General features: G+C 39.8%; 1 protein-coding gene across 2 annotated transcripts in view; it reads left to right on the plus strand.

Moving 5' to 3' along the window:
• Positions 1-25,845, plus strand: part of KIT (KIT proto-oncogene, receptor tyrosine kinase) — an 83,890-nt gene extending 58,045 nt beyond the window's left edge. Inside the window, exons 8-21 of one of the 2 annotated variants that reach the window (XM_037530375.2) lie at positions 8,478-8,592; positions 10,283-10,476; positions 11,586-11,692; positions 11,782-11,908; positions 12,214-12,318; positions 12,397-12,507; positions 13,796-13,946; positions 15,793-15,884; positions 16,610-16,737; positions 18,109-18,231; positions 21,843-21,954; positions 22,070-22,169; positions 22,490-22,595; positions 23,660-25,845. In XM_037530375.2, the coding sequence (XP_037386272.1) occupies positions 8,478-8,592; positions 10,283-10,476; positions 11,586-11,692; positions 11,782-11,908; positions 12,214-12,318; positions 12,397-12,507; positions 13,796-13,946; positions 15,793-15,884; positions 16,610-16,737; positions 18,109-18,231; positions 21,843-21,954; positions 22,070-22,169; positions 22,490-22,595; positions 23,660-23,788 (1,700 nt within the window). In that variant the 3' untranslated portion in view covers positions 23,789-25,845. The remainder of the gene's footprint in view (positions 1-8,477; positions 8,593-10,282; positions 10,477-11,585; positions 11,693-11,781; positions 11,909-12,213; positions 12,319-12,396; positions 12,508-13,795; positions 13,947-15,792; positions 15,885-16,609; positions 16,738-18,108; positions 18,232-21,842; positions 21,955-22,069; positions 22,170-22,489; positions 22,596-23,659) is intronic. The other variant, XM_054688375.1, reaches the window with a different exon arrangement.
• The last annotated feature ends 368 nt before the right edge of the window (positions 25,846-26,213 follow it).

The following is a 26,213-nucleotide window of genomic DNA, read 5'->3' on the forward strand; positions in this document are numbered from 1 at the left end:
TGTGTGTGTGTGTGTGTGTGTGTGTGTGCGCTCGCACGTGTGTGTGTGTGTGTGTACCACATTGTTTTGATCCACTTATTCATTGATAAGCATCTTTAGGTTGAGTGTTGTTGCTGTGAACACTGTGGTATAGATATCTCTTCAAGATACTGTTTTCACAGACAAATGCAAAATGAAACAAAATAAACCCTTGATCTGACTGCACAGCTGATGCTACCATCAGGGAGCGTAGAGCAAAGCAAGGAGGGACTATAATGGAGGGATATTGGGGCTTTGGTGGTGGTCGTGGTGTGATAAACATTTGTGGAGATGTACACCTATACCCCCAAAACACAGTGTTGTAAACCAAGGTTACCTCAATACACATAATTTAAAAAAAGAAATGGTTTTATTTCCTTTGGATCTATACCCAGAAGTGGAATTGCTGGATCATATGGAAGTGCTATTTTTAATTTCTTGAACAGAAGCTCCATACTGTTTACCATAGGGTGCTCCAGTCTGCATTCCACCAACAGTGCCGGGGCTTCCCTTTTCTCCACCTCCTCACCAGCATTAGTTATTTTTTTGTCTTTTTGACAAAGACATCCTAATAGGTATGGATGACATTGTGGTTTTGTTTTGCTAATAATAGCCTTTAAATAACACTTTAAAATGTTATCTGATAGTATTTCCAGATCAGTATTATGGATTTAAAATTGGTGGCATGGCCTCCCTGGTGGTGCAGGGGTTAAAGCCAGCATTATCAAGTTATCGCCAACCACTGCAGCACGAGTTCCATCACCTGCCAGCCAGGGAGCAACCCACATGGCACAGCAGACCTCTCTGTCTCACCCACTGTTCCCCTTAGCAGCATATTTCAGTACATCTGCCTGTTCTGCTCCCCACTCAATCTCTGGTGAATCCTCTTACCCCTCCAACCCACGTCTGGCCTACACCTCAGTTCTTGTATGTATAAATAAATAAATAAATCTTAAAAAAAATAAAATTGGTGGCAGATGATACCTAGGGTCATAAATAGATCTCTCTAATCTTAAAGGTTACCCTTCAATGACAAACCTACAGTCGAGTGAGGGGACCATGGCACTCAGGTGGTGGTAACAGAAGGCAGGCAGGGCAAGTAGAGTGTAGAACCCAAGGGTTCACCTGCATTACTGGGTTTACATGGAATGAACACAACATTTTTAAACTAGAAGGGCTCTCCAGATGCCTGCTGAACCTCACCAAATTAACTCTCCAAAGTCACCAATTTCACTCCGTTTATGGTAGAGTGTTAACAGGGGTTGAAACAATTTAAGGAAGTACTAAATAATGAGTTATTTCTAAATCACTGCATCATATAATTAACATCCTGTCTGGTGTGAGCAATTATTTATAGATCATACAGTATATTAAAATCAGTCAAAGTAATGAATTGCCTAGAATGAAGCCTGTTGATGAGAATGTTTCCTTCTCACTACATTTGCAAAATCTGTGCTGCCTTTTACATATCTTTGGTCATAGATCAATTCAGTTACAGATCGCTAAACCCTCCTTCTAAGGAGAGGCCTCTGTGAGCACAGCACCCTGTAAGTAAAGCACAAGGCCAGTCCCCAACTTGCCAAAGGTGAGGGTAGACCTGTCAGGATAGCCACAAAGTGGATGGCTTTGGATGGGCTGTCAGCCAGCCATCTGGATCACCCACCCAGCTGGAGGTCTCAGAGCCTTTTCCCATAAAATAATAACAGCAGCCTGCCTACAGGGACTGCTTCTTTTGGGACTTTGTGTCTATGCTTCTCATGACCCTCATGAAGCAAGAAAATGAAGTTATAAGAATTTTGCCTATTTGGAAGGTGGAGATATTTTTCTACTTTGAAAGAGAAGATCTTTTAAACATTTGGGTTTCCAAACCATACTTAAGTTGGAAGTTAGAAGTTTTAAAACTTAACTGCTAGCACACTTATCTACTGAGTTTGTTTAAAAGCCTTGACTTTTAGGGGGATGTATGTGTGTTTTTGAACCTAATGTGTACTCCTATATTAAACTATTGGAATTTTAAAATTGTAAATAAAGCTAGTGTTCCTTTCTGATTTATTTACTTGCTTTTGCGCATTTGCTGTATGGCTACCATAGTAACTGGAACCTACCTTGATTTTGCAAATAAGTATATATGTTTTTTTAAATTACAACAATTTTTCTTATAAAATCATGACAGAACAGGCTAGGAAAGCTGGAAACTATAAATGAGCAAATAAAAGAATCAAACTAATTTTAATGGTACCTTATAAAATTAATGATAATTTTATAGGTTGCTTTTGCAAAGCGATCCCTTACTGTCTACTTTTTGGACCATTTTTAAGACTTTTTAAACAAAAGTGAGGTTCTATTGTTTTGTAAATGTGTCTCTTGTTGCTGAACAACAAATATATAGTCAGCATCTTCTACAACATCATTTGGGTGTCTCAGTGCATGGATAGTTCATAATTTCTTTAACCCATTTCATACAATTTTGAAATAGTAGGGAGTACCAGGGACTCTGAAGTGATGTGACTGGGTTTTCAAAGAGACTCATCAAATAATTGCTTCAAGTTTGTAATTATCTTGTTTAATCTCAAGTGAGGGGCCTTGCCTATGTGCTGGAAGTCAGTAAGGGTATCGCTATTGTTATCTTTCACACTGCTGCGTCTTGAACATATGTCACCGCACTGCGTTGGCTTTCAGAGCTGTTCCAGAAGAAGAATTATTTTCAGATCATCTTAGTGTGGTGCTTAATCTCCATAAAAATAGCTGCTAGTCTTTTTACCTAGGTCTTTTTATAGGTAATGTGTGTTCATTCGTGACATCTGACAGTGTCTGAACTTTGTTTTTATTTTCTTTTCCTGAACTTGAAATGAGTTGCTGGGGAGTGATGAGTGTTGTTTTTGATGTGACACTTTAATATCTCCTCCTTAGGAAGAGGATCTCTGTGGATCCAAACATTGTTATAGACTTTCTTTTTAAACTTTATATGTCAGAATTAATTTATTTTTAATTGGAAGTCACTTTTCTAATAGGACGCCATTCTAAAATTTGTTCTCTAAGCTCAGTTTTATGAAATTGGAAGAAAATGAGGGTATCTTGGCAATCTGTTTTTAAGATTGAATTTGATTCTCTTTTAGTCTGAAAAAAATTTAGAACTAAACAGTCTCATTCCCACCCTGACCCCACCCCTCAGTGTTGCTATCATGCCCCTTCAGGAGGTTGGTCTGGTGGTGTGAGGTTTACTTGGGGATTTTGTTTGAATGCTGAACCTATTAGAGAACAAGGTAACCTCTCTGACTTGTTGGATGCTCCGTTGCCCTTATTGGTATGGTCTGGTCATTTTTTCATGCTCCTGGTAGAAAAGCAGGAGAAGTAGGTTTAATTTTGTATGTAACATGTACACTTCTCCAAGAATTGACTCTGAACATGGAACATAACTTTTCTAAAAACAGTATAAATCATCACATTTATATGAGTAGAACTTCTCTGTGGAAATTTCCTTTCCAGTTGAGCCACCTGTGTTTTTACATCAAATTAACCCCCTTCATTTACAGATGTATACAGGGTCATCTGTAATTTAGTGGAAATTTAAATTAATCCAAGAATAGGTACATAATTTTTCACTGGGCTTTGTGTCAATAACCCTTCTCCTCCACTTCTGAATTATGTGACAAAATGAATTCACTCCTTTTACAGAGTAGAAAAATAGCATTTTCTCACATGCTGCTCCCTGGGCAGCCAGCAGAGCCACACCATGGCGTGTGAGCACAGCCTCCCTCTCCCTCCCTGCGTCTGGGTCACACAGCAGCGGTGTGTGTGTCAACTGAGCTCCATGATTTGGTGGAGGGAGGCTCTCTCCAAATGGTTTCATCAGTGTTTTAAACTTAATCTCAGGGTTGGGTGATATTTTTGATGGCTGTTTAGAATAGGAATTGGCAAACTGAATTTCAGTGTCCATTACTAAAGTTTTAGCAGAACAGACATTTGTTTACATATCTGTAGCTACATTTCTGGTATAATGGCAAAACTGAGTATTTGCAAGAGACCTGATGTCTCTTGCAAATATTTACTATCTCACCCTTTGCAGTAAACATTTGCTTGCCCCTAGTTTAGGACATTACTTCATTAGGAGAATTTTCTTTTTCTGTCATAGACACTCTGTTAAAGATAATCTGGGCATAGGAGACTGTAGTTGGAGTTAGATTTCATTTGTTAAACAAGCTTATATCCAGCTGCCTGCCATCAGTTTCTATCTTTAAGAATGCAAAATATATTTTCAGATTATGTATTCCAGTAATATTCATTTTATGAGCAAGAGTTATCTTGAGTTATTTTTATACTCCTGTTTGCACTGACTGAAGTTCCTTTATCATTATCCTTTATCATTAGGATATTATGGTGGGAATGTAGATTTACCGGCCCAAACCCAGCATGGTGACAAATTGCTGCGAAGCATCCCTGTCTCGCCATTAAACAGCAGCAGACCTACAATCATAAAAATAAACTCATCCTTATGCTCCCTCTTCATTTCATCTTTTACTCTGTGAAGACTTAAGTCTGTGCTCTTTGCTGACTATAGAGTGTGGGCAAATGTGTAGTTGTAGCAGGAGCTGGTAGAGCAGAGCTGTATTCGAATATGCTGCCCTACCAGTTACTTGTGTATCTGCTTCCACCCCCACCCCAGCTCTTGTTATCTGTACTGTGCTCTTAAAAATTCATTTTGTTCTTTTCTCCCATATGGACCTGATGGTGGTGAAAAGGAATATTTTTTAAGATTGCTTATCTGTGGGGTAAATCAGTGAGTGAGTGGTAATAGATGCTCAGCAGTTACAAACATTCTGATATCTGCCTAAAAGCTGATTAGTGTTGTTGCTCAGGTCCATGATACTTTGAAAAGGAAAGGGCTGTTTTTTAATCTCTCCAGGAAATACATAACTTATACATCTCTTTGGCTTATCTAAACCTCCAACTTGGGAGGAATTAGGGAATGTGTCACTAGTATACTGTTGACTGTGGAATATCTGAGAAACCACAGCTCAGATTTAGCCTGGAGAATGGCAGAGAGTTGTGTATCTTTAAAGCAAAATGTATATTTAATGCCTACACCGTGCATTGAGGCACTTACAAAATGCAGATGAGCCCAGATTTTCATTTTTAGGAATCAGATTTATACCTAGCTCATTCTTTATGCATTAAACATTTCCAAAGCACAACTTGCCATGTACAGCCCAAACTGTACTCATGGCACTTTGCCTTTTCAAAATGTCTCTCATTACATCATTAGGGATAGGGCTGGGTTTAGGATGAGGCAAGACAGGTGCCTGGGGCACAGCATTGACAGAGGTGCTTGCTCTTGGTGCCAGCCTGTATTTGCAAGACCCTGAGGGATGGGTACCTTCTTAAATTTCATGACGTAGGTGCTTTCCTTGCCTCACCTTTGACCTTAAAGTGTTCCTTAAAGTTATGCTTGAAAAGCACATGCTAGGTCAGATCCTCAATTTACTGAGCCCCTTGGGGTGAGACCCAGGAATCTGCATTTTAACTTCCTGTCAGTGCTTTGAATGTACATTGGAGTTTGAGAACTCTCTGAGCTTGGTTGGCCAATCTCTAAGGCCCAAGAGGACGAAAGCTACTCAGCTACCCTGAGGTTACCACCCGCCTAGGATAGTAGCTTTAAAAATCTGCCTAATTAACGGGCACACAGGAACAAGTAGGCCAGACAGACTGCTCCACTTGCCAGCCCTGGCCATTGTATAACTGCGCCCAGGTGTCAGGCTGGAAGGCTTGGATCCTAGAGCACTTATAACCAAAGCTGAGTATAACTGATTATGTAATTTTGAGCAGTTCCAATTTTTATAATTAAAAAATGTTTTATTAGATTCATTATTAGCTAACAGGTTCATTGTTAAAAAATTGAGAACCAAAATAAGAGAATAAAATAGAAACTATCCATAACCCTACTACGTAGAAATAACCATTGTTAACCTCTTAAGGTATCCTTTCAGTCCCCACCCCCCTTTTTTCCTATGGAAAGTCCACTCAATATCCATCATGTGACATTCGGAAGGACAAATGACAAAAGGAATTTTGATGGGAAGAGGTCTGTCTTGTGGCCTTGATTCCTTTGAGTCCTATGCGGTTAACCTTGCCATCAATGTACACAAACCCTCCACCTCCTCATTAATCTCAGTATGAAAAAAGAAGAATTCGCATGGCCAGGTGTATGTGTGGATGTCTTATCTCAAGGTCCGCTATGGCAGAACTACTGGAAATCACACCCTGCACACAAAGTCAGCATTTTCTGTTCTCTTTGGTCTTTTCTGGAGACTGGCTGAATTGCTATGGAATCGACATCTTTTGTTCCTTTGGGGGACTTCATGATTCAGCAGCTTTTACTGTGTGTCTGCTAGGACTCAGGTCACTCAGTGGGATGAGCCTCCTGCCTTGAGAAAACACAGTCTGATGGTGGAAGCAGACCAGGATGTGGCATAGAATATCAGGTACTCTTTAAGTGTTGCAGGAATAGTGAGGAAAGAGACCTTGGCTTTGCAGAACTGAGGATAGTTGGAAAAAGAGGTGACACTTGGATTGAGTCCAGAGAGACCCCCCTTCTGGTGCCTGTGGTCTCCTGCAAATCTCATTCTCCTGAAGTTCCACTGTTTTTTGTGTTATGCCCTACTTTTCAGCCTGATTACACAGTTGCCCATGATAATTAAATGAAACTTGCCAGATGGATGCCTTTGCAAGATGATGGCTCGTCTTCTTGCTCTATTTGTAAAAGCTGGCATTAGATCCAAACTCTCAAGGATGCCCCTACCTTGAGATTGCTTTAGAGTGTCACTCTTTTGTGTGTATTAGCCAAATAGACTGTCCATCAGCAGGGCCAGGTTGAGTGACAGGTGGGTGTGCCATGCATGCGGACACTGATCCCTGCTAGGCCTTTTTGTCTGCAAGGAGATGAGGTGCTGGGGGATTGTTCCACAAAGATGTCATTTATCACTGTTACCTTCCTTCGAGGAAATAAGCTTCCCAAGCCTCCGATCTGTCAGTCTTTCCTTCTCACCACATATGTTTTTCCTATCAATGGCAACATAATTAATGTCAAATTCCTGATGCATCGGGTTAACACACATTATCTTAAGGAGCAATTTTTAGATCATCAAAGAGCATATTTAGAACAGCAGATATAATGAACTTTAATCTACTAACAAATTGGATTAACCAAGGAGCATGGGTATTCTGATTACAAAAGAAAAACTGAGTCATTAATAAGTTTACTGCTTTGTTTCTATGGGTTTTCTTGGTTCTTTGTGTGCTCCATCTCATTTCTTTGTCACAACACTGTAATGAAATGAGTACTGTTACTATCCCATTTTACACGAGGAGGCTTCATGTGGAGGGCAGAGAGCCCATGACTGTTGGAGCATTCCCATTTAGGGCCTCCTGTGGTCTGTGCTCAGGCTTGGCACTCTCCATACTGTACCAGCAACACAGGGCGAGCACCTCACCATCCCAGTCATCAGCAGCTCGCCTTCTTCATTCTCAAAGGGCTAGACTCCTTCAAATATGTTACCAATTGCACCTGAACTCAGAAACTCATCTTCCTTTGACTTAGAGACAATCTCAAGAATTTGCAATGCTTTGGGTCACCCCTGATTGAATATTAGTTGACTGTTGTAGTTACACAGAAATGATAATTTAGAGCAATTCCTGATAATACAATTAATTTTTCAGTGATTATACTCGGGTTTATGTATGTGTGTGTGTGTGTATGTATGTATGTATATGTATATACACACACACATATATGCATAAACCTCTTGGGCTGGTTTTCCCTTCTAATTTTCTGTTCATATTTTACATTTGAAATACAAATTTGGAGTTAAATCCTTTGTTGTATTTTACTCTTATGTTTTGGCTTCTCTGTAAATTGGATGATTCAGCCTTTTATCTGCATCACTTCTTTGTCCTACCCCACCCCCCTCAAAAAAAAGAGAAAATTCCTGAGAGTAAGAGTTCTCTTTTTCTGTAACTCCTACTTTTATATATTTCAGTCTTCACAATAACTTGAAATTCCTAAGGAAGTTCTGGTAATATGAAATCCTGGGTCAGAAATCCTTAAACAGTTTGGTCTCCTAAAGTCTTGATTGCAAACAGCCTTTACAGATCCCTGCTCCCTGGGAACAGAAGACTCACCAGGTGGAAGCTCCACCTCGGCCATCCCTGGAGGGAGGTCTCAGAGACCCTACTTCTGCCAGGCACATGGTCCATGTGGGGTCTGGCAGGTCTAACTACCGAAGCCTTTGACCTTCACATGTGCCTTTAATCTTCCCTTCATCCCTGGGTTCAGATTCTCCACTTTGAACATGTTCCCTCAGGGTCCTCGTCAACCTCAGGAAAGTTCTAAGGGTTTGAAGAGGAGTGGATCATGGTGAGGTTGCTCAGCAGTCTGACATATGGCCTCTTCTTTTCTCCTGCAGCAAAACCAGTAATTCTGACTCGTGACAGGCTCGTGAATGGCATGCTCCAGTGTGTGGCAGAAGGATTCCCTGAGCCCACAATAGATTGGTATTTTTGTCCAGGAACTGAGCAGAGGTGAGACCATTATTTTGTGTGCTACTCAAAATGCAACAGGGGAGGACTGCAATTCAGTTGCATGTCAACTGTGTTTTCAGATTTCTTTTAAAAAAGCTTTGTTTTGGTTAATATTTTTTCTATCCACGTCATTTTTTAGAGGACATAATTGCTACCTTTTCTGTGGTAGACATTAATTTTGTTTGCTGAAAAATGATCACTGAATGACTTCTCTATTTTGGTGGTTATCTTTTAGGATTTGTCATGGCAATTTCTAGCCTGCAGGTAGATAAAGCAATTTTCCAGGACAGAATAATTAGATTTCTATTCTATACACAGGAGGTAATGTGTGTGGGAAATGTGGCAGTAGTTACCATGAAAAAATTACCTCAGAAGTTAATTGCCAAGTTACCAAAAAGTAATGATCATGCAATTACAACATACATATGGTGCTTGTAAGCTGCATGTTTTAAAAAGGTTTGCTTGCTGATTAGTGCCCAACCCCTGAAAGGAACACATCTGGCACCTCGCTTCCTCTCCCTCACAATCCTCACTTAAGCCTTAAATTGTCCTTCTGCATTACCTGAAGATGAAAATGGGGTCAGCGTCGCTATTGTTATCCATCAAATGCTATTTTATGCTCTGGCTTTAAAAGCCCAGTGTACATCACAATTGAATAGTCAGGATAATAATAGAAATTTTATTTTTCACAGAATAGACCTTTTTATCACAACAAGTTGGAAGAGGTCACATGGGATTGCAGTTTTCAGCTCAATTTTGGAATGTTTTCTTTGGGGAATAATAGGAAGGGTTCAAGACCCCTCGAAAGTGTATGCATAGTGGAAGCAACCCCAGTAGTTACAGCTATTCATTCAGCAAATATTTACAGAGCCACCAGTGTACACTGACACTGGTCTAGCGAGCAGAGCACCCCCAGTCCTCATGTGGAGAGTTCCTGCTCTGATGGGTGGGGACAGAGCACAAACCAACCAACCACTTTAGGCAGGTGTTAGCACTAAGGAGAAAAAAATAAAGCAGTGCCTAGGAAACCACTAGGCATGAGGTGAAGGAGAAGGGAGCATTTGAAATAGTCACTGGGCCTGACTATTTGCCACCGGTTGGTACAACCATGTGTTGCAACCTGTATATCCTTCCACAGAACCTGAAGCCACAGGGACTCACTACTTCTAGGGTTCTGACAATTGCCTGTCCCCATCCTTGTAGGCTTTAATGCTTTCCTCTTATACGCTCTTCCTTTTCAGCCCTTTATACAGCCTTTTATAATTGGTTTATTTACAAGGGTCTACTCATTGTCGGGATATGTGCCAGCCATCTTATTTAATTCAGTTCTAATCCTTTCAATAATCCTCCAAGATAAGTATTGCCAGACGAGTATTCCGTTCCAATTTCACAGCTGTAAGACTCAAGTCCTGCAGACTTCGACTTGTCAGAAACCAATAGAACAGGAGTTTGAGTTGGGATTCAAACCCACATCTCACTCCAAAACCACCTTTCCATATGTCTTCTCTTCCATCATGCTTTTCAGCCTCACTCTGCCATAGAAATTTTCATTCCTCGCCAGACTCTCAGTTGTAAAAGGATATTTCTGATTATGAAACTCTGACTTACTGTTTAAGGGATGTTAAATCCAAGGTATTTCATTTGTTTATTTTCCTCAAGTAAGTCTGGGTTGTTGTTTTCTTCCCCCTAGATGTTCTGTTCCTGTTGGGCAAGTGGATGTGCATATACAAAACTCGTCAGTGTCACAATTTGGAAAGCTAGTGGTTCAAAGTTCCATCAGTGATAGTGCCTTCAAGCACAATGGCACAGTCGAATGTAGGGCTCACAATGATGTGGGCGAGAGTTCCGCCTTTTTTAACTTTGCATTTAAAGGTAACAACAAAGGTATATTTCTTTTTAATCCAATTTAAGGGGATGTTTAGTCTCTGCCTACCATATCAATCATGACTTTAAGCCCATTCCATCACTGGCCATGCCATTTCTGGTAATACCTGCATTGCATCGTACTGTCCTCAAATCCACTAAGTATCATTCTGTACCAGTTTGTGAATAAACTTTACGCAGTAATTTTAACCATGTGCTGTATTTATTTTGTGTGTTTGTATGTTGTAATTCTAATTACTTCCCTGAAAAAGGAATAGAGAAAGCCACCAGTGGAATATGCTTACCTTATATGCAAACCAAATTAAGAAGATTTTAAAAAATCTAAATTCAATTAAAAATTTTAGTTATTAGAACTCTATTAGCACATTGGCAGACACTGTCAGAAAGGTACCACTGTCTTTTGTGAAGTCATGTTAGTGAGCTATTTCTTTAGCACCTTTAAATTTCGATTCCTGAGTGACTAGCCCTCCTAACATAAGTTCAGTGAACCTTGTGTATGAATTGATGAATTACTATGAAGTTGGAAGACAAAGAAACCAGGCACCTACATTCATAGAACTCAGTTTTTGTTTTTTTGAATTGGCAAAGACCAGTGCCAAAAAGTGGTGTATTTTCAGTTTGTGAGTAATGAGAGGAAGAATCTTACATTGTTCATCATCAGAGGCGCTTTTTCAGACAGGGCAATGAAAAGAATGCCTTAAAAAAATGCTTTCATGCTCACAGTAGAACCTTTAGAAAATACAGGAAAGTATAAAGAAGAATATACAAATACACATGAAGGAAACTTCTTAGGGGTATCTAAGGCAGGAATTTGATGAAAGGGCAAACGTCATTTACATGCTTCTCCTCATTGACACACAGAATAAAGTTATTCTGATACTATCGAAATCTCAACTTCACTTCCATACTAATCTGACTAAAAGTTGTTATTTTAAAAGATTCCTTTGAATGGCAAAAGTAAGGTAATAAAGGAGCTGAAATGCCACTTACATGACTTTGAATCCTGCCGTGGGCTGCAAGATGGGAGGTGGGTGGACCTGGACTTGGGTGAGTGTGGTGAAGAGCCAACCCTGGCAATAATGTGCTTCTACGTTCCTCTTTCATTTTAGAACAACTCCAGCCCCACACCCTGTTCACACCTTTGCTGATTGGTTTTGTGATTGCAGCTGGTATGATGTGCATCATAGTGATGATTCTTACCTACAAATATTTACAGGTAAACCATTTATTTGTTTTCTGCCTCGAGTGCTGTAGTGACTGAAACATTAATCATTAAAAGGTGATCTATCTTCCTCCCCTCCCCAGAAACCCATGTATGAAGTACAGTGGAAGGTTGTTGAGGAGATAAATGGAAACAACTATGTTTACATAGACCCAATGCAGCTTCCTTATGATCACAAATGGGAGTTTCCCAGAAACAGACTGAGTTTTGGTCAGTATGAAACAGGGGCTTTCCGTATAACCTTTTTGTCTATGCATAATAATGGCTTTGGCAACCCTAAAAGCTTCCTCTGTTTTTTTTTTTTTTTCCACCTGAAAAAATAAGTGTTTTCTGTGAAATCTCACCATCATTGATAGATTTGGCATTTAAGTTATTTTTTGGCATTCGATAGAAAGACTTAAGGGAAATGTATCTAGGCATTTGTCTTTAATTCCTTTGTTGACTTTTGCAATTACACAAATGGACCTTTGGTCCCACCACCACCATTTCGCTGATTGTGGTCTTCCTCTCTGCAGGGAAAACCTTGGGTGCTGGCGCCTTTGGAAAAGTTGTTGAAGCCACTGCTTATGGCCTCATAAAGTCAGATGCTGCCATGACTGTCGCCGTGAAGATGCTCAAGCGTAAGTTTCTGCAGCCCCCATGCGCTCACATCAGCTTGCCAGACTTGCATTGTTCTAAAATGATGTTTCTGATTTTAGCAAGTGCCCATTTAACGGAACGGGAAGCCCTCATGTCTGAACTCAAAGTCTTGAGTTACCTTGGGAACCATATGAATATCGTGAATCTTCTGGGCGCATGCACCGTCGGAGGTAAGGACACAACCCCATTGCCTTTTATTATCTGTCAGATTATCAAAGGGGGGGACATTTTAATATAACTTTGACAATGCTTCATTATAAATGCCTTGCAAGATTTTTACCCAGGAGGGGTAAAGTAAATCAAAGGCTCCTCGTGAAGCTTCATGTTAGTATAGCATTGAAATCATCAACTCTCTTGTTTATCCCTTGCAAGATTTTTATTGTTACCTCTTGCTAGTACCTCCCCCCACAACAAAACAAAACTGCTGTTCTTACGAATATATATGTGGTTTTAGCATCATGAGGTGGGACCTCCAGAACATAGGCTAGTTACTTACAGGACATGTCTCTTTGACAGTGTTGACCTCTTGAATATCTCAGGAATATCTTCTCTTGTCCACAAAGTTACCCTTTTCTAGTTTTGCTGGATCATATTTAGTCACTGATGGGTCACTCTTCATCTTCATACTATAATCAAAAACAGGCTTCTAAGCCTACCAGTCCTCAAATATTCAACAAATGAGGCAAACTCTTCTCTTGCTTAAAATGTACACTTGCAGATCTGAAACATTAGTCACTCCTCCCATCATGGACTTCATGCTGTTTCCAGAAAGCATTTTTATCCAGAGGGATGAAGAGGTTATCAAATGATCTGTTCCTCGACATTTCAGAGAGATCGAAAGCCAGAGGACAGCTTTATGTAGTTTTGTAAAATCACCCTCCTAAATGTTGCTTCACCATGTCATGAATGGTTCATGAGCAATTTCTGTCCAGGTTCTGACTTCAGTTGCTTGTTATAACACCAACGAAATTTTCAACTGGTTGTGCTCAGAGTGCAGGTTATGCCCTGTGATTTCGGGTTTTCACCCCTTTCCAGTCCTGTCTCAGCTGGCTGTTCCGTGTGGTTGGTGCTTCTATCATGTCTCGATTTGTGCTCTACACCATTTCCATAATACCTTATGAAGAGGGTGTGAAACCACGCTGTAAACAGAAGTAAATCAAAGCTCTTCGTGAAGCTTCATGTTAGTATAGCATTGAAATCATCAACTCTCCTGTAAAACCAGCAGTCATGCCTGGCCCCAATATTAATACCACTTAGAAATGCAAGTAAAGGGAGCCAGCTTGTTTGGTTGTCCTGCACTGAGCTGCTTTTTGCTGAGCCATGTTAATAGAATTGCATTGGTCCTAAGTGGGCTTCTATCCTGAATGTTAATGGCCACGCTCACCCTTAGGGATTTGCCAGGAGGCAGGATTATCTATGGAGCTCACCTCTTTCTCACCTTTTCTTATATGCTTGTAGGGCCCACCCTGGTCATTACAGAATATTGTTGCTATGGTGATCTTTTGAATTTTTTGAGAAGAAAACGTGATTCATTTATTTGCTCAAAGCAGGAAGATCACACAGAAGCAGCACTTTATAAGAACCTTCTGCATTCAAAGGAGTCTTCGTGGTAAGACTGATTTACATAAATAGTCAGCTGTTGACAGGCAGTTCATGGGGTCATAAGGGGTTGTAATCAAGGCTGATTCTTTAAAAAATGAACCAGGGTACACTGAGGTACAAAATCAGAATTATTAAATCATTTAAATGTGATTAACAGTTTCTAGATTCAAATAGTGTTTTTTAAGGATTCAATTAAACTTAAGATTTTTGATGTTTTTTTCTAATTCCACCTTGAGTATTTTTCTGGGCTTTAGTTCTATTCAGTTGAACAAATTCCGTACGTGTTTCTTTTGTCATGCCTCTGTTCTTGCATGTTATTGCACTTACACTGTTGAGCTCAGTACTATATGCATCTTTACAGTGAGACACTGTTTATTAGAGAAAATAGGAAATCCTGTCAAGCTGTCACTGGAAATTCCTTTAAAACCTTGAACAGAGTGGCAAAGAGCTCTGAACATTTCTCTGCACATAGGTTTCTCACGATCTACCTCTGAATTATTTCTCTTCCTTGCCTTTTTTCAGATAACTCATCATGTTATAAAAAGTCACAATTACTCTCTAGTACATTAAAAAAATATCGGTGACTTTTTATCTCTTTGATCACTGATATTCTGAATTTCAATGATGCTTAAAGAGCTTCACGTTCCTTTAAAATGTATTAGTCAAGTTTACAACCACAATAGATTTTTTTTTCCTCTGCCATGCTTACCTGTTCTTTCCTGATGTTGCTCGGATCTACCACTTAAGATTTTCTAGATTCATCCAACCCAACAGAAAGCATACTCATCAGGCCCAATTCTTTATACTTTATACTTCTACAACTGTGTGGTGGATTTCTCCTCTGTTTATTCTTTGGCAAGACTGTGCCTCCCAAACTTAGCTCCAGGCCCTCCAGGAAAACTCACTAAATATTATTGATGGGAAATTATATCTTAAAGTCCTTTTCTGTAGCTCTAGCTAAAGTTTTAAACCTCAGGTGAAACTTCTTAATTTATGTTTTAATCTTATGAATTTGAGTAGTGTCTAGTGGTAGTAAAATACAGTATAAACCACCACCTTTCATTAGTTTCTCCAGCTCATATGCTCTTTATATAAATAAATGCGTCATTTTGTTGTTGTTTTCTCCCCCTCCGAAATCTTGGCCCCATATATAGTTTTAATTTTCTGAAAGAATGGCCTGAGTTGTTCAATCCTGTGTGGTATGCTTTGTGCTTTGGGATCCCATATGGGATTGGAACCACCAGCATACTCTGAAGGAGATTGTTGTCATGGTGTTTCTATGCTAATCAGAAGCAGGAAGTACTAGAAATCTTGAAGACACTCCAGCCAAATGTTGCAGATTCAAGAGGTCCAGATGGTTCAGAAAATCATCCAAATTATTGGTGTTTATCTGAACCAAACTTGATTTTTTTTTTAATCTTTCTTCCATCAGTCACTATATGTTAAAGATCTCTGCCTTCCCCCATAGCACCTCTACGAAGATCTTGTTCTTTGAGTCTTCCTTGTCTCTTTCATCTTGTCTCTTGGGGCTAATTTAGAGGGTTTGAAGTAACATGGGATAATGTTTTTGCCTCTCTGATTTCCCATTAAATCCCTGGTGTCAAAAGATGATAAAATTTAACCTGACTCCCATCTCTGACTAAACACACAAAAAAAGGCCATCTAATTCCCAGGGATTGAATTCTAATGTTGAATATTAAAAACTCAAAGCATATTGAACAAGATTTTCTCATCCATAGTTGGCAGCAATTTTTTTCAGATAAAATCAGCCTATTGGGAGTGGGTAGCTAGAGCCTGCACCTATTTCTCCCCCCATATCCCATTTTGTTCAATCATGGTTTCACCTCTCCCAGCAGTGACAGTACTAATGAATACATGGACATGAAACCCGGAGTTTCTTATGTTGTACCAACCAAGGCAGACCAAAGAAGATCTGCAAGAGTAGGTGGGTATCTGGCAAGCAATAAAAAACTTCCTTTACAGAGGATATCTCATACTTCTGTGGAATATGACACCATCTCTGGAGTAACTCCTTATCCTTTTAGTAGGGGCCAGTGCCAGTGGCAATTAAAGGGTGCAAATGATTATTTGAGGCCAGAATATGTGTGGCTGAATCCAAACATCTTACTGCAAATATGAAAATATATGCATATCAAATATATACCTTACATTTAAAAAAATGAGATTTTTTAAAAAGATTTATTTTTATACAAGAGCTGGGGTACAGAACAGAGGCGTGGGAGGGTGAAAGGATTCACCAGAGACAGAGCGGGGAGCAGAACAGGCAGATGGACCAAAAGCACTGCTGAGAGGCTCTGTGGGCACGATAGGAGAGGTCTGCCATGCCATGTGGGTATCTCTCTGGCTGGCTGGGAATCAAACCCACGCTGAAGAGGCTGCAGACTGCGCCACCAGAGAGGCCTGAGATTTTTTTTGTCTTGATCCACCTTCTCTCCTAAAGATTTTGTACCCTAATCCAAGATTTTGAATATTGAGATTCAACACCTATCTGTCCTCAATTTTGGGGAAGTGATTTGCCTTCCAGTTCACAACAACTCATTCATTGCTAGTCTTTGGTATTATTGTTGTTGTCGTTGTTTTTTTGTTGTTGTTTTTTTCTTTTCCTCGCCTTTAAGTTTTTAATTGCTAAGAAAATCCTCCTTCTTCCAGGCTCATATGTAGAAAGAGATGTGACTCCTGCCATCATGGAAGATGATGAGTTGGCCCTGGACCTGGAAGACTTGCTGAGTTTTTCTTACCAGGTGGCAAAAGGCATGGCATTCCTCGCCTCAAAGAATGTAAGTGGGGGTGATTTTCTATAAAGACTGTTTCTTTAAAAAAAATAAAAATGGAGCATTTTAGAGCCATGGTTAGAATGCAGGGTATCATTTTGAAGTATGGTAACCAAAAGCAAAGGGAATTTAGTTTCTTCATGTTCCAACTGCTGTCTCTTTGGAATTTCTATTCTCATTTATAAACTTCTTTAAAGTGTAAGCCTGTCTAAATGAGCTTTCTATGAATTTTTTTTTATAGGCCATGAATTCATTTCAAACATTTAGCTTTTTAGGATATAGGAGCTTCTCTTTAAAAAATAGAGAATAATTCTATCTATCAGCAAAAGGAGGAGAGAGCTCAAGTAGTTGCAATGCTTGGTGAAGCATATGCTTGGGTCTCATTGAAGTTAGACCCCAAATACTGTATGTATGATTTATGAAGTTTGGGAGAATAAGGCATCAACAAGGATAGTAAACATTTTGGAGAAAGATGGAGATGGAAAGAGAATCATGTTACCAAAACAAGGAGCATGGTCTCTGGAAGGTGAGAGGAATTCCCTAGGAAAAGGGACTATAGAATAGAATGAGGGGGGCTATCCCTCATGGCCTCGGGGTTAAGTCTCAGAGCTATCACCACCGAGGCCTGAATTTGAACCCTGACCAGGGAGCTAACACACATATGGCACAGCAGACCTCTCCTATCTCTCCGGCTGCTTCCCTTAGCAGTGTATTTCATTAGTTCTGCTTGTTCTGCTCCCCACTCTGTCTCTGGTGAATCCTCTCTCACACACACACACCCCTCCCTGTTCCTCCAGGCTACACCCAGTTCTTCTGTGCATAAATAAATAAATCTTAGAAAAAGATACTAGAATGAGTTACAGATCCTATCCTTAAGTGTCATTGGTGACATTTCCAAATAATTACAAACTTAAGGAGGATAGAGCGTGTCTGAAATAAAGAGCTTCTTCCCTCTGTCTTTGGGAGATGTCAAGTTGAAGTTGCAAAGACATTTTGGAAACGTAATAAAAGAACTTTCAAAGAGAAGCATGCAAAATAAGCTTCAGTTTAAAAAATATGATACAACTGTTATAATGTATTTCCCTATAAAGGAAAGAAGTCCTGAGAAGAGAAAAAAGCATTTACTCAAGTTGGTTTTGAAAGTGATTATAGTAATTAAAGTCCTAAGGATATATGAAACACAAATTTTGAATATCATTCAAGGCATAATTTAAATATTTATTTTTAGTGCACCAAATAGTTTAAATGTAAAGAAGAAGTTTTGGATTTTTATAACATAAGCAGCACTCTAGTGCTAAACATAGCTTCCGCTCTTTAGAATATATAAAATAAATGTAAATGATTTTCTTTTCTTCCCCTCCCCCTCTTCCCTAAAAGTGTATTCACAGAGACTTGGCTGCCAGAAACATCCTCCTTACTCATGGGCGAATCACAAAAATTTGTGATTTTGGTCTAGCCAGAGACATCAAGAATGATTCTAATTACGTGGTCAAAGGAAATGTGAGTAGTACACTCTGTTTGACAGTCCAGCAAAGGGTTTTAGTTTCAAGTTTTTATAGAAATTTTATTTTAATGATTTTTATAATGCAAATCCTACCTTTGGGAGATCATGCATTTTAGCAGTCAAATTAAGTGTACTTCAGCCAAATTTGCATGGTATGCTGAACATTACTACAACTAACATTCCGATAATAGAATTCCTAATTCTAATTGTGTAATTATGGGGCATGTGAAGGAAACAGAAATAGCCTTAATTTTCATTATAGCCTGAGAATAGCAATGAACTTGATTTTGCTCAAGTGAAACAAATGTGGTCCTGAAGGTCACCACAGGAGAATTTTATTGTGCGATTGACATGCTCTGTGAAAAAGATGAAAATCTAAGATAATGTTCAGAATTAGGTATCTGGAATGCTGGATCTTATAATCGATAGAGAGCTTATTAAATAGGTTCATAAACAATAACTGGTTTCTAACAACACAGTGATTTTATTTCAAAGTGCTTTATTGCATTACCGATTTTCATTGTATCATCAAAACCAACCCTTGACATTGGAATGCAAAAGTTGCAGACACTGAGGCAACAGTAAATTTTAGTGACTTTTCTCACTGTGACCTATGACATAGGTCAGCAGAGGTGAAACCAGAGCCCATGATTTTCAAGCAGGATTCCATTAGTAAGGGAAGCCAGAGTCCTATATATAAATTCTCCAATATCTATTTCCATGGATTCATTTCAACATTTCAGATATGCTCCTGGAGATGGCAGTTTGTGTCTCCTATGATAATGGAATATTTTTTCCATCACTATGGCATTTATGAGTAGACTGTACTTGACTTTAGTTTTGTGGAAATATTGTTGGGTTTACCTCTTGATCAAAAAGTGCATTTTTATTAAATCTCTTCTGAAGCTTAATTTCATCATGAGGAGTATTAATAAAATCTAATACTCGGGCCTCCCCGGTGGCGCAGCGGTTGAGCGCTGGGTTGCGAAGCTGCCTGCAGCCTCTGCAGCCGGTTCGATCCCAGGCTGCTCCCCGGCCACCGGAGGAGGGTCCCACATGGCGCGCAGACCTCTCCTGCCGCCCGCTGCTCCCCTCAGCAGTGTACTTCGGTCCTTCTGCCTGCTCTGCTCCCCGCTCTGGCTCTGGTGAATTCTCTCACCCTCCCGCGCTTCTGACTGTACCCAGTGCATGTATAAACCAAAAACAAACAAACAAATAATAAATAAATAAATAAATAAGACATGCCTCTAGAAAATTAAAAAAAAAAAAAAAAAAATAAATAAAATCTAATACTCTCCATCTCAATGTACTACTCAAGGAAGAATGAAAGGTGGTTCTTTATAGGGGTCTCTTCCTGGTTATTAAGGGCAAGAGGAAGAGGTCATGGCTTCTGGGCTTAACCTTGCTGAGATTGAATCTGGCTTCATCATTTAGTGGCTGTGTAATATTTGACAAGATCACCTAACCTCTGAACCTTGGTTTTTCTCCTCTTGGGAATACTACTATCAGCTGCTTTGTAAAGTTGTTGTGAGGATTAAGTGAATTAATGTGTGAAGTCATTAAAGCAGTGTCCGGCACCTTGCAGTGAATACTTACATGGCATTGTAAGTATTCTGACCATTCTTTATAGCTGTCTTATGCTGCAGGTTCTTAATAACTTGCTGTCGGTTAGTGACCTAGTTGGAGTGGACAAGGGTGAGTTAGGCACCATCAGTCTTCTAGATTGTGGACTCCAGCTCAAGTCCTTTCTGCTGACTTTACAGAGAGCACTTATAGGAGGCTGCTGGTGATGGAGAATTTATAGAATGGGTTAAAAACAAGAATAGGCAACATGTTACTTCTCCTAAACATATATTGTAGTCACATGAAATTTCTTTGCTGTATTGAATACTCTGAAAGTTCATGCATTTCTGAGGTTTTTAGTCGTTTGTTGCCACAGTCCCTTTCATAATCTGGTGAAGCCCACAGATCTCTTTGAGAACGCTGCTTTAAATGTATAAAATAAAATGCATACAATTATCGATAAATTAAAGGGAGATATCAAAATATTAAGAAATAAATTTATGATATGTCCATACATGTGCTGCTTGGTTACACAGGTGACATAGTCTAATTGTGTGTCTCAGAGCGACTTAATGTCAAAGTGGTGATGAATGTAAACTGTAACATGATAGAGCTGTGGTTACTGTTGATGACAACCTCAAGTTACTGTTCCTGAGCTCTTGTCACCTTCATTCCTGGATTAAGGAAATGCTCAATTTCACTTGAAAGTTAGCAAAAGCAATAATTTATTTTTTCCTCCTAAGTTCACAGGTCCTTGAATTTCAGCACACCCATACATCTCAGATTGAAAACCTTTATAGGAAGGATCTTTAGCACAGAATCTGGGAAAAGATATTGGAAGGCTTTTTTTCCTACTGACTGAAATAACTTTGAGACAAGAAAAATTGTCTTCCCAGTTTTCAATCCTAAATGGATTAGGAAAGGATTGATTTAGCTTTTTAAGGTAGATTAAGAAGCAGAAATCCAGAATGTCTCTAGGAGGAACAGTCACAGAAAGTTTGGTTCAACTGTAACAACAAGAATTCAGCATGACAAGTACAGCTGTTAAATTTCAGCCCCCAATCTGCCACTCAGCACCTTGGAATAGTCGTAATCATCACAAGTCACTAGACTGTTTGAGTGCAATTTTTCAGGTATTAATCAGGCAGTCTGCATTAGACACTTTCTACCCACATTATCTCACTTAACCCACAAATAACTCATGAGACTTGAATTATTATCTTTGTGTTATCGAACAGAAACCCAAGGTTTAATTACAGTAATGCCATTAGTAAGGGATGTTATTCATATTGCACTGGAAGGGATTGTTTGGGTTACATATAACAGAAAGCCCAGAAGAAAAGTAAAAAGTATGGGAGTAGCGGTCCAGGCCAGCCCAGAAGTCCCATGAAGTACTTAGGGCCCAAATCTTTCTGCCTGGCTCTTTTTTACCATCCCTCATCTTCATGATCTGAGACACTCTATAGAGTGCCGGCATATCCAGAAGGCAGGAGGGAAGAAAGGGCGAGAAGGAAGGAGGCTAAGGGCACATGCCAGCTATGTTTGCAGGAGCTTTTCCTAAAGTTGCCCTGTAGCACTTAATGACCAAAACCGAGTCACGTGGCTGGCTGCACTGGAGTAGTGAATGTCATCTTATTGTGGAAGGCCGTGTTTCTGTTATTTAGTGGAATGGAGAAAATGTATTCAGGGGTAATGAACAGATTTCTTTGTTACTCAAAAAAGACCAATGGTGGAGCCAGAATGAGAGCCCATGTCTGTCTGTGATGTCTGTGCTCTGAACCTCCATGCTGTCCTGACTCGCTGTCCCCATCTTTAACATGGAGCAGTATACTTGTGAGCCATGTGGCAGAGGCAGTGGGGGCACCTGAGGTCCTATAGGTAAAAGGTATTTTTAGTTTTTCAGATAGCAGTTAAGTTCTCACTCCCACCTCCAGCCAGAGCAACAACATCTGTAGGAATATTTTTTGTTCTGTTCTGGGTTTTTTTTCTTTTTCTTTTTTGAACTTCTTAATTATTAAGCTGGCTCTGTCTGCTTTCTCTGTAGGCTCGGCTACCTGTGAAGTGGATGGCACCAGAAAGCATTTTTAACTGTGTGTACACATTTGAAAGTGATGTCTGGTCCTACGGGATTTTTCTGTGGGAGCTGTTCTCTTTAGGTAAGAAGATCCTTGCAAAGGGCACCTTGACTAGATTCAGCATCTTCTTAAAAGGTTTTGCCAATGCCCTGCTTGCTTATGATGAACACTGATTTGCAAACTGTTTGTGCCTCAGGAAGCAGCCCCTACCCTGGAATGCCAGTCGATTCTAAGTTCTATAAGATGATCAAGGAAGGTTTCCGGATGCTGAGCCCTGAGCATGCACCTGCTGAAATGTAAGGGCCAAGCCATTTTCCTTCACAGGATGTTTCCCCTTTTATTTTTCAGTTTAAAGATAGAAACCCAGATGTTGAGGGTTTTTGTTGGCACCATTTGAAATGTCACTTGGTTCCTTTTTATGACACCCTGGTCATTTATGTAGCTTATTTTCATGAAATACAGAATATTTCGTAAGAGCGGTGTTTAATTGTGTGCACCCATTATTCAGATGTTCAGTTGCCATGGGGAAAAAAGCATGAATTGCCTTTGAAATCATTGTACCTGAGGACAGGTCAAAGGCAGCGAGGAGTTGCAGTAAACAATGCTTGTTTTCTAGGTATGACATAATGAAGACTTGCTGGGATGCTGATCCCCTAAAGAGGCCAACATTCAAGCAGATCGTTCAGCTCATTGAGAAGCAGATTTCAGACAGCACTAACCATGTGAGTACACTTAGCCTGTCCCTTCTCTTGTTTCCAGGTGTGTTCTTACTCTCAGACCCTGACAGCGAGGATTACGCAACCCACCCTCTCCCTCTTCTTCCTACCCAATCCCCTGTTCTGAATCAAAGAAGGATGTGGCATGAGGGCTTGCACGCAGAAGTGTGGAAATATAAGTTTCCACAAGGATTTTCTCTGCTTCCTCTCCCACCCCAAATGCTGGTCATATTCCTTTGTACATGTCAGGCCATTCAGCTTTGGGAGGGTTGGGGTGAGGTGAACTAGAGTAAAAGCATAGAAAAGACAGCTTGTTACTGCAGTGAAATAAGCCTTCTGCTCAAACAAGCATAGCCAGAAAATGGCAGAGAGCTGTCATGCCCACAGCCATGTGGAATGAAAAGTTGTTTGAAGTTGGGAGCTCCTTCCCTGTGAATTGGGACGGGGGAGTCAAAACTCATATCCATTATTTCCTTTCCTGCTTTTAAGGGAGAATTAGTGATCCTTGCTTTGGTTCAGACTTTTTTTAACTGCTAGGCTCCCCCACCCCCATCCCCACCACCCTGGATTGTATACTTAGAATAATCCTTTCTTTTCCAAGAGTAAACTACTGATACCTTGGGGTTAAAACTTGCTCTTTTGGGTGTCAACACGTATTTCAAATTGAGCAGCATTTTCCATCAGGTGCTTGATTCTCAGCTGAAGACCCTGGAAGAGCCAGAATTTCTAAACAAATTGCATCAGTGGTTGGGTTTTAGTTGCTAGAGAGACTTATAAGCCTTTAAAATAGGCTTGATAGTATTTGTTGCCAGATAGGTTCCATCAGCAAAATACATTTTTAATTTGCTGTCACTTCTTAGGTAATCAGGCCCTAGGGGGAGCAAGTGGTAAAACAAAATTTGTACATTCTTTTGTCAAGATGACTTGGTTAGGGATTGCAAAGTTCTTGTAAACCTCTCCTGTTTAAGAGTCCTCATCCGTCATTTGCAATTCTGAAGCTGTAAATGGGTTCTTTGCTACCCCATTTGCTGTAGAGACTGGTGTATTGACCATGAACTTGTTTTCCTCAGGCTTACTCCAACTTACTGAACTGCAGCCCCAAGCCAGAGCACCCCGTGGTGGACCACTCCGTGCGGATCAATTCTGTGGGCAGCAGCGCATCTTCCACCCAGCCTCTGCTCGTGCACGAAGATGTCTGAAGTGGAGCGAGTGTCTGGGGGGTCTCCCATCAAGAATGATCCCCACTCTTTCATTTTCTATGATGGTTATTGTTTTCCTTCGACTTGCATCCTACTCCAGGGTAGTGGACGCCCCCTGTAATCCTGTCCTATGAGCACACTATAGTGAGCAATGACTTTTGTCATCTGGCGCCACCCCATTGCAAAGGTCCGAAATGCATATATTCCCAATAGTAAAGGGGGCTACCTTTAATGAAAAAAACCTAACTTGGAGAAGCAGGGGCTAGACACTCTGAATCCTTTCCAAGTCTTCTCCAGTTTCTGCTCAAAGAGTGTGGTTGATAGTTTGAATACATGACAGTAGTCACCTTCGGCTTTAGCAAACATCCATGAGGTAGAAAATAGAACATTGTTAGAACAATGGACAGAAGTCTATGACTATCTGGGCTTCAGAAATTTAGTATTTCATGCTGGGAACAAGACATAGGTCATGAGAAATTGCTCCTCCAGCATGAAGACTTGCTGCTATGCATGAGCCTTTGTACTACTAACCTGGTTTCTCATTAATTTGCTGTTAGGGAGCTGAATTGGAGAGAAGGTCCCCCCAGGGAGCATTTGTATATACTCATCTATACATTGTATGTGTTCATGTATTTGAGGGGGGCGATCTCACAAGGAGTGGTTTCTGGATACTACCGTGGCTTAAGTCTGCTGTGTGTAGAAATAGATAAGAGCCAGATAAGTTTGAAGGAAACAGTTAATTTTTTTTTTTAAAAGAAAAAACCTCCAAGCACAATATCTCCTTTTGTAGCCAATGAACTCGCTCTGTAGATTATCCAGAACAAGCCTACCAGCTTCCAATGGCATTGTGCTCCATGGGTTTGATGCCATTTGAAAAGTTACTGATTTACTGCATGACTCCAGCAGGAGTGAGAAACGTGCTGTCTTAGTTGGAATTCTTCTGTAGCAGGAAATAAGATTTAGATTCAGCCTCCTCTGCAGGCGTGTCCTGGACACCGGGCCAGTATCTATGTAGGTGTGTATGTGTGCACGTGTGTGTATGCTTGTAGACAAAGGTTTGGGGGGTTATTCTTGCCCTAAGCCCAAGAAATCCTTTAGTACCCAAGAAGCTTGGCTTTCATCACCAGTACTGCTCTTGTTTCTCTTTACCTAGCTGTCTAGAGAAGCAAACCAAAAGCTTACATAGAGGCATGTGAGAGGCAAAGTGCATAAGTACCTATTTATTTGCAATCCGCCTGCACCTACAGCGCTCAGTTATTTATACTCAACATACTGTACCAGTTCCTTAGGCTTTATTAATGCTACTCTCCCATGGAAAGTTATTTAAATTTTACCCTTTAGGCTGTAGCCTGGATATTATTCTTGGAGTTTACTATTTTTCTTTTTCCTTTTTTTTTTTCTTGTCCTCATCACTGCCCAATAATAAGGGGACCATGTGTACATGGCAGAGTTGGTATGTTGTCTTGCAAGATTCAGGTATGTCGCCTTCACGGTTTTCCCCTCCAAGGTCCCTTAGACTGCATTTAGAGAACTGTGGCCATTCATCCGAAAGTAACCATTTGCACTGGAGTTCTATGCTCTCGCACCTTCCAAAGGTAACAGGTTTTGGTGTTTCGTTGTCACATAAGAGATTGTCATTGTTTGCCATACTTCGAAAACTTCCTTTGCTTTTCTATTTGATTAGAGTAAAAAAAAAAAGTGGTTGTTACTTGTAGATGTCTAGGTACTTCAGGGGCACTTCTAGAGTTTTGTCTTGGATATTCTTGAAAGTTTATATTTTTATAATTTTTTTTACATCAGGTGTTCCTTTGCTGTGGCTTAATGTTTGAAATTATTTTGTGGCTTTTTTTTTTGTAAATATTGAAATGTAGCAATAATGTCTTTTGAATATTCCCAAGCCCACGAGTCCTTGAAAATATTTTTTATATATACAGTAACTTTATGTGTAAATATGTAAGCTGTGCAAGTTTAAAGGATGTTTGTGTTCCATGTGTGTTTTTTTTTTTCCCTGATATGTTGCTCAATTGTTGACAGTTCTGAAGAATTCTAATAAAAATGTAAATATATAAATCAAATGGATTTTTGATTATTTCATACTTAATGAAATTAACTTTGGAGTGTTAAAGTGACATTAGAAAGTCATGTGCCTGGGTGCATGAGACATGCAAAACAGTTACATGCTAATATACTTGAACATTCAATAGCCATTTGTTAAGATTATAATATATTCTGTATTTTCTGATTTTATTCTTACAACCTATGTTTTCCATTTTAATTGGAAACTAAATACAGGAAACTTTACTTATATAGATAACATTGAGAATTCTACACACTGTTATGGAGATGGGTAGGTTGATTCATCTGAAATGACCACTTTTGTGGGCAAAATAATGGTCAAATAGCAATTTCGTGTAGTTCAATCAAG

This window comes from Talpa occidentalis, unplaced genomic scaffold (genome assembly GCF_014898055.3).
Source record: "Talpa occidentalis isolate TD23 unplaced genomic scaffold, MPIMG_talOcc4v2.1 talOcc4.6, whole genome shotgun sequence".
Lineage (NCBI taxonomy): Eukaryota > Metazoa > Chordata > Mammalia > Eulipotyphla > Talpidae > Talpa > Talpa occidentalis.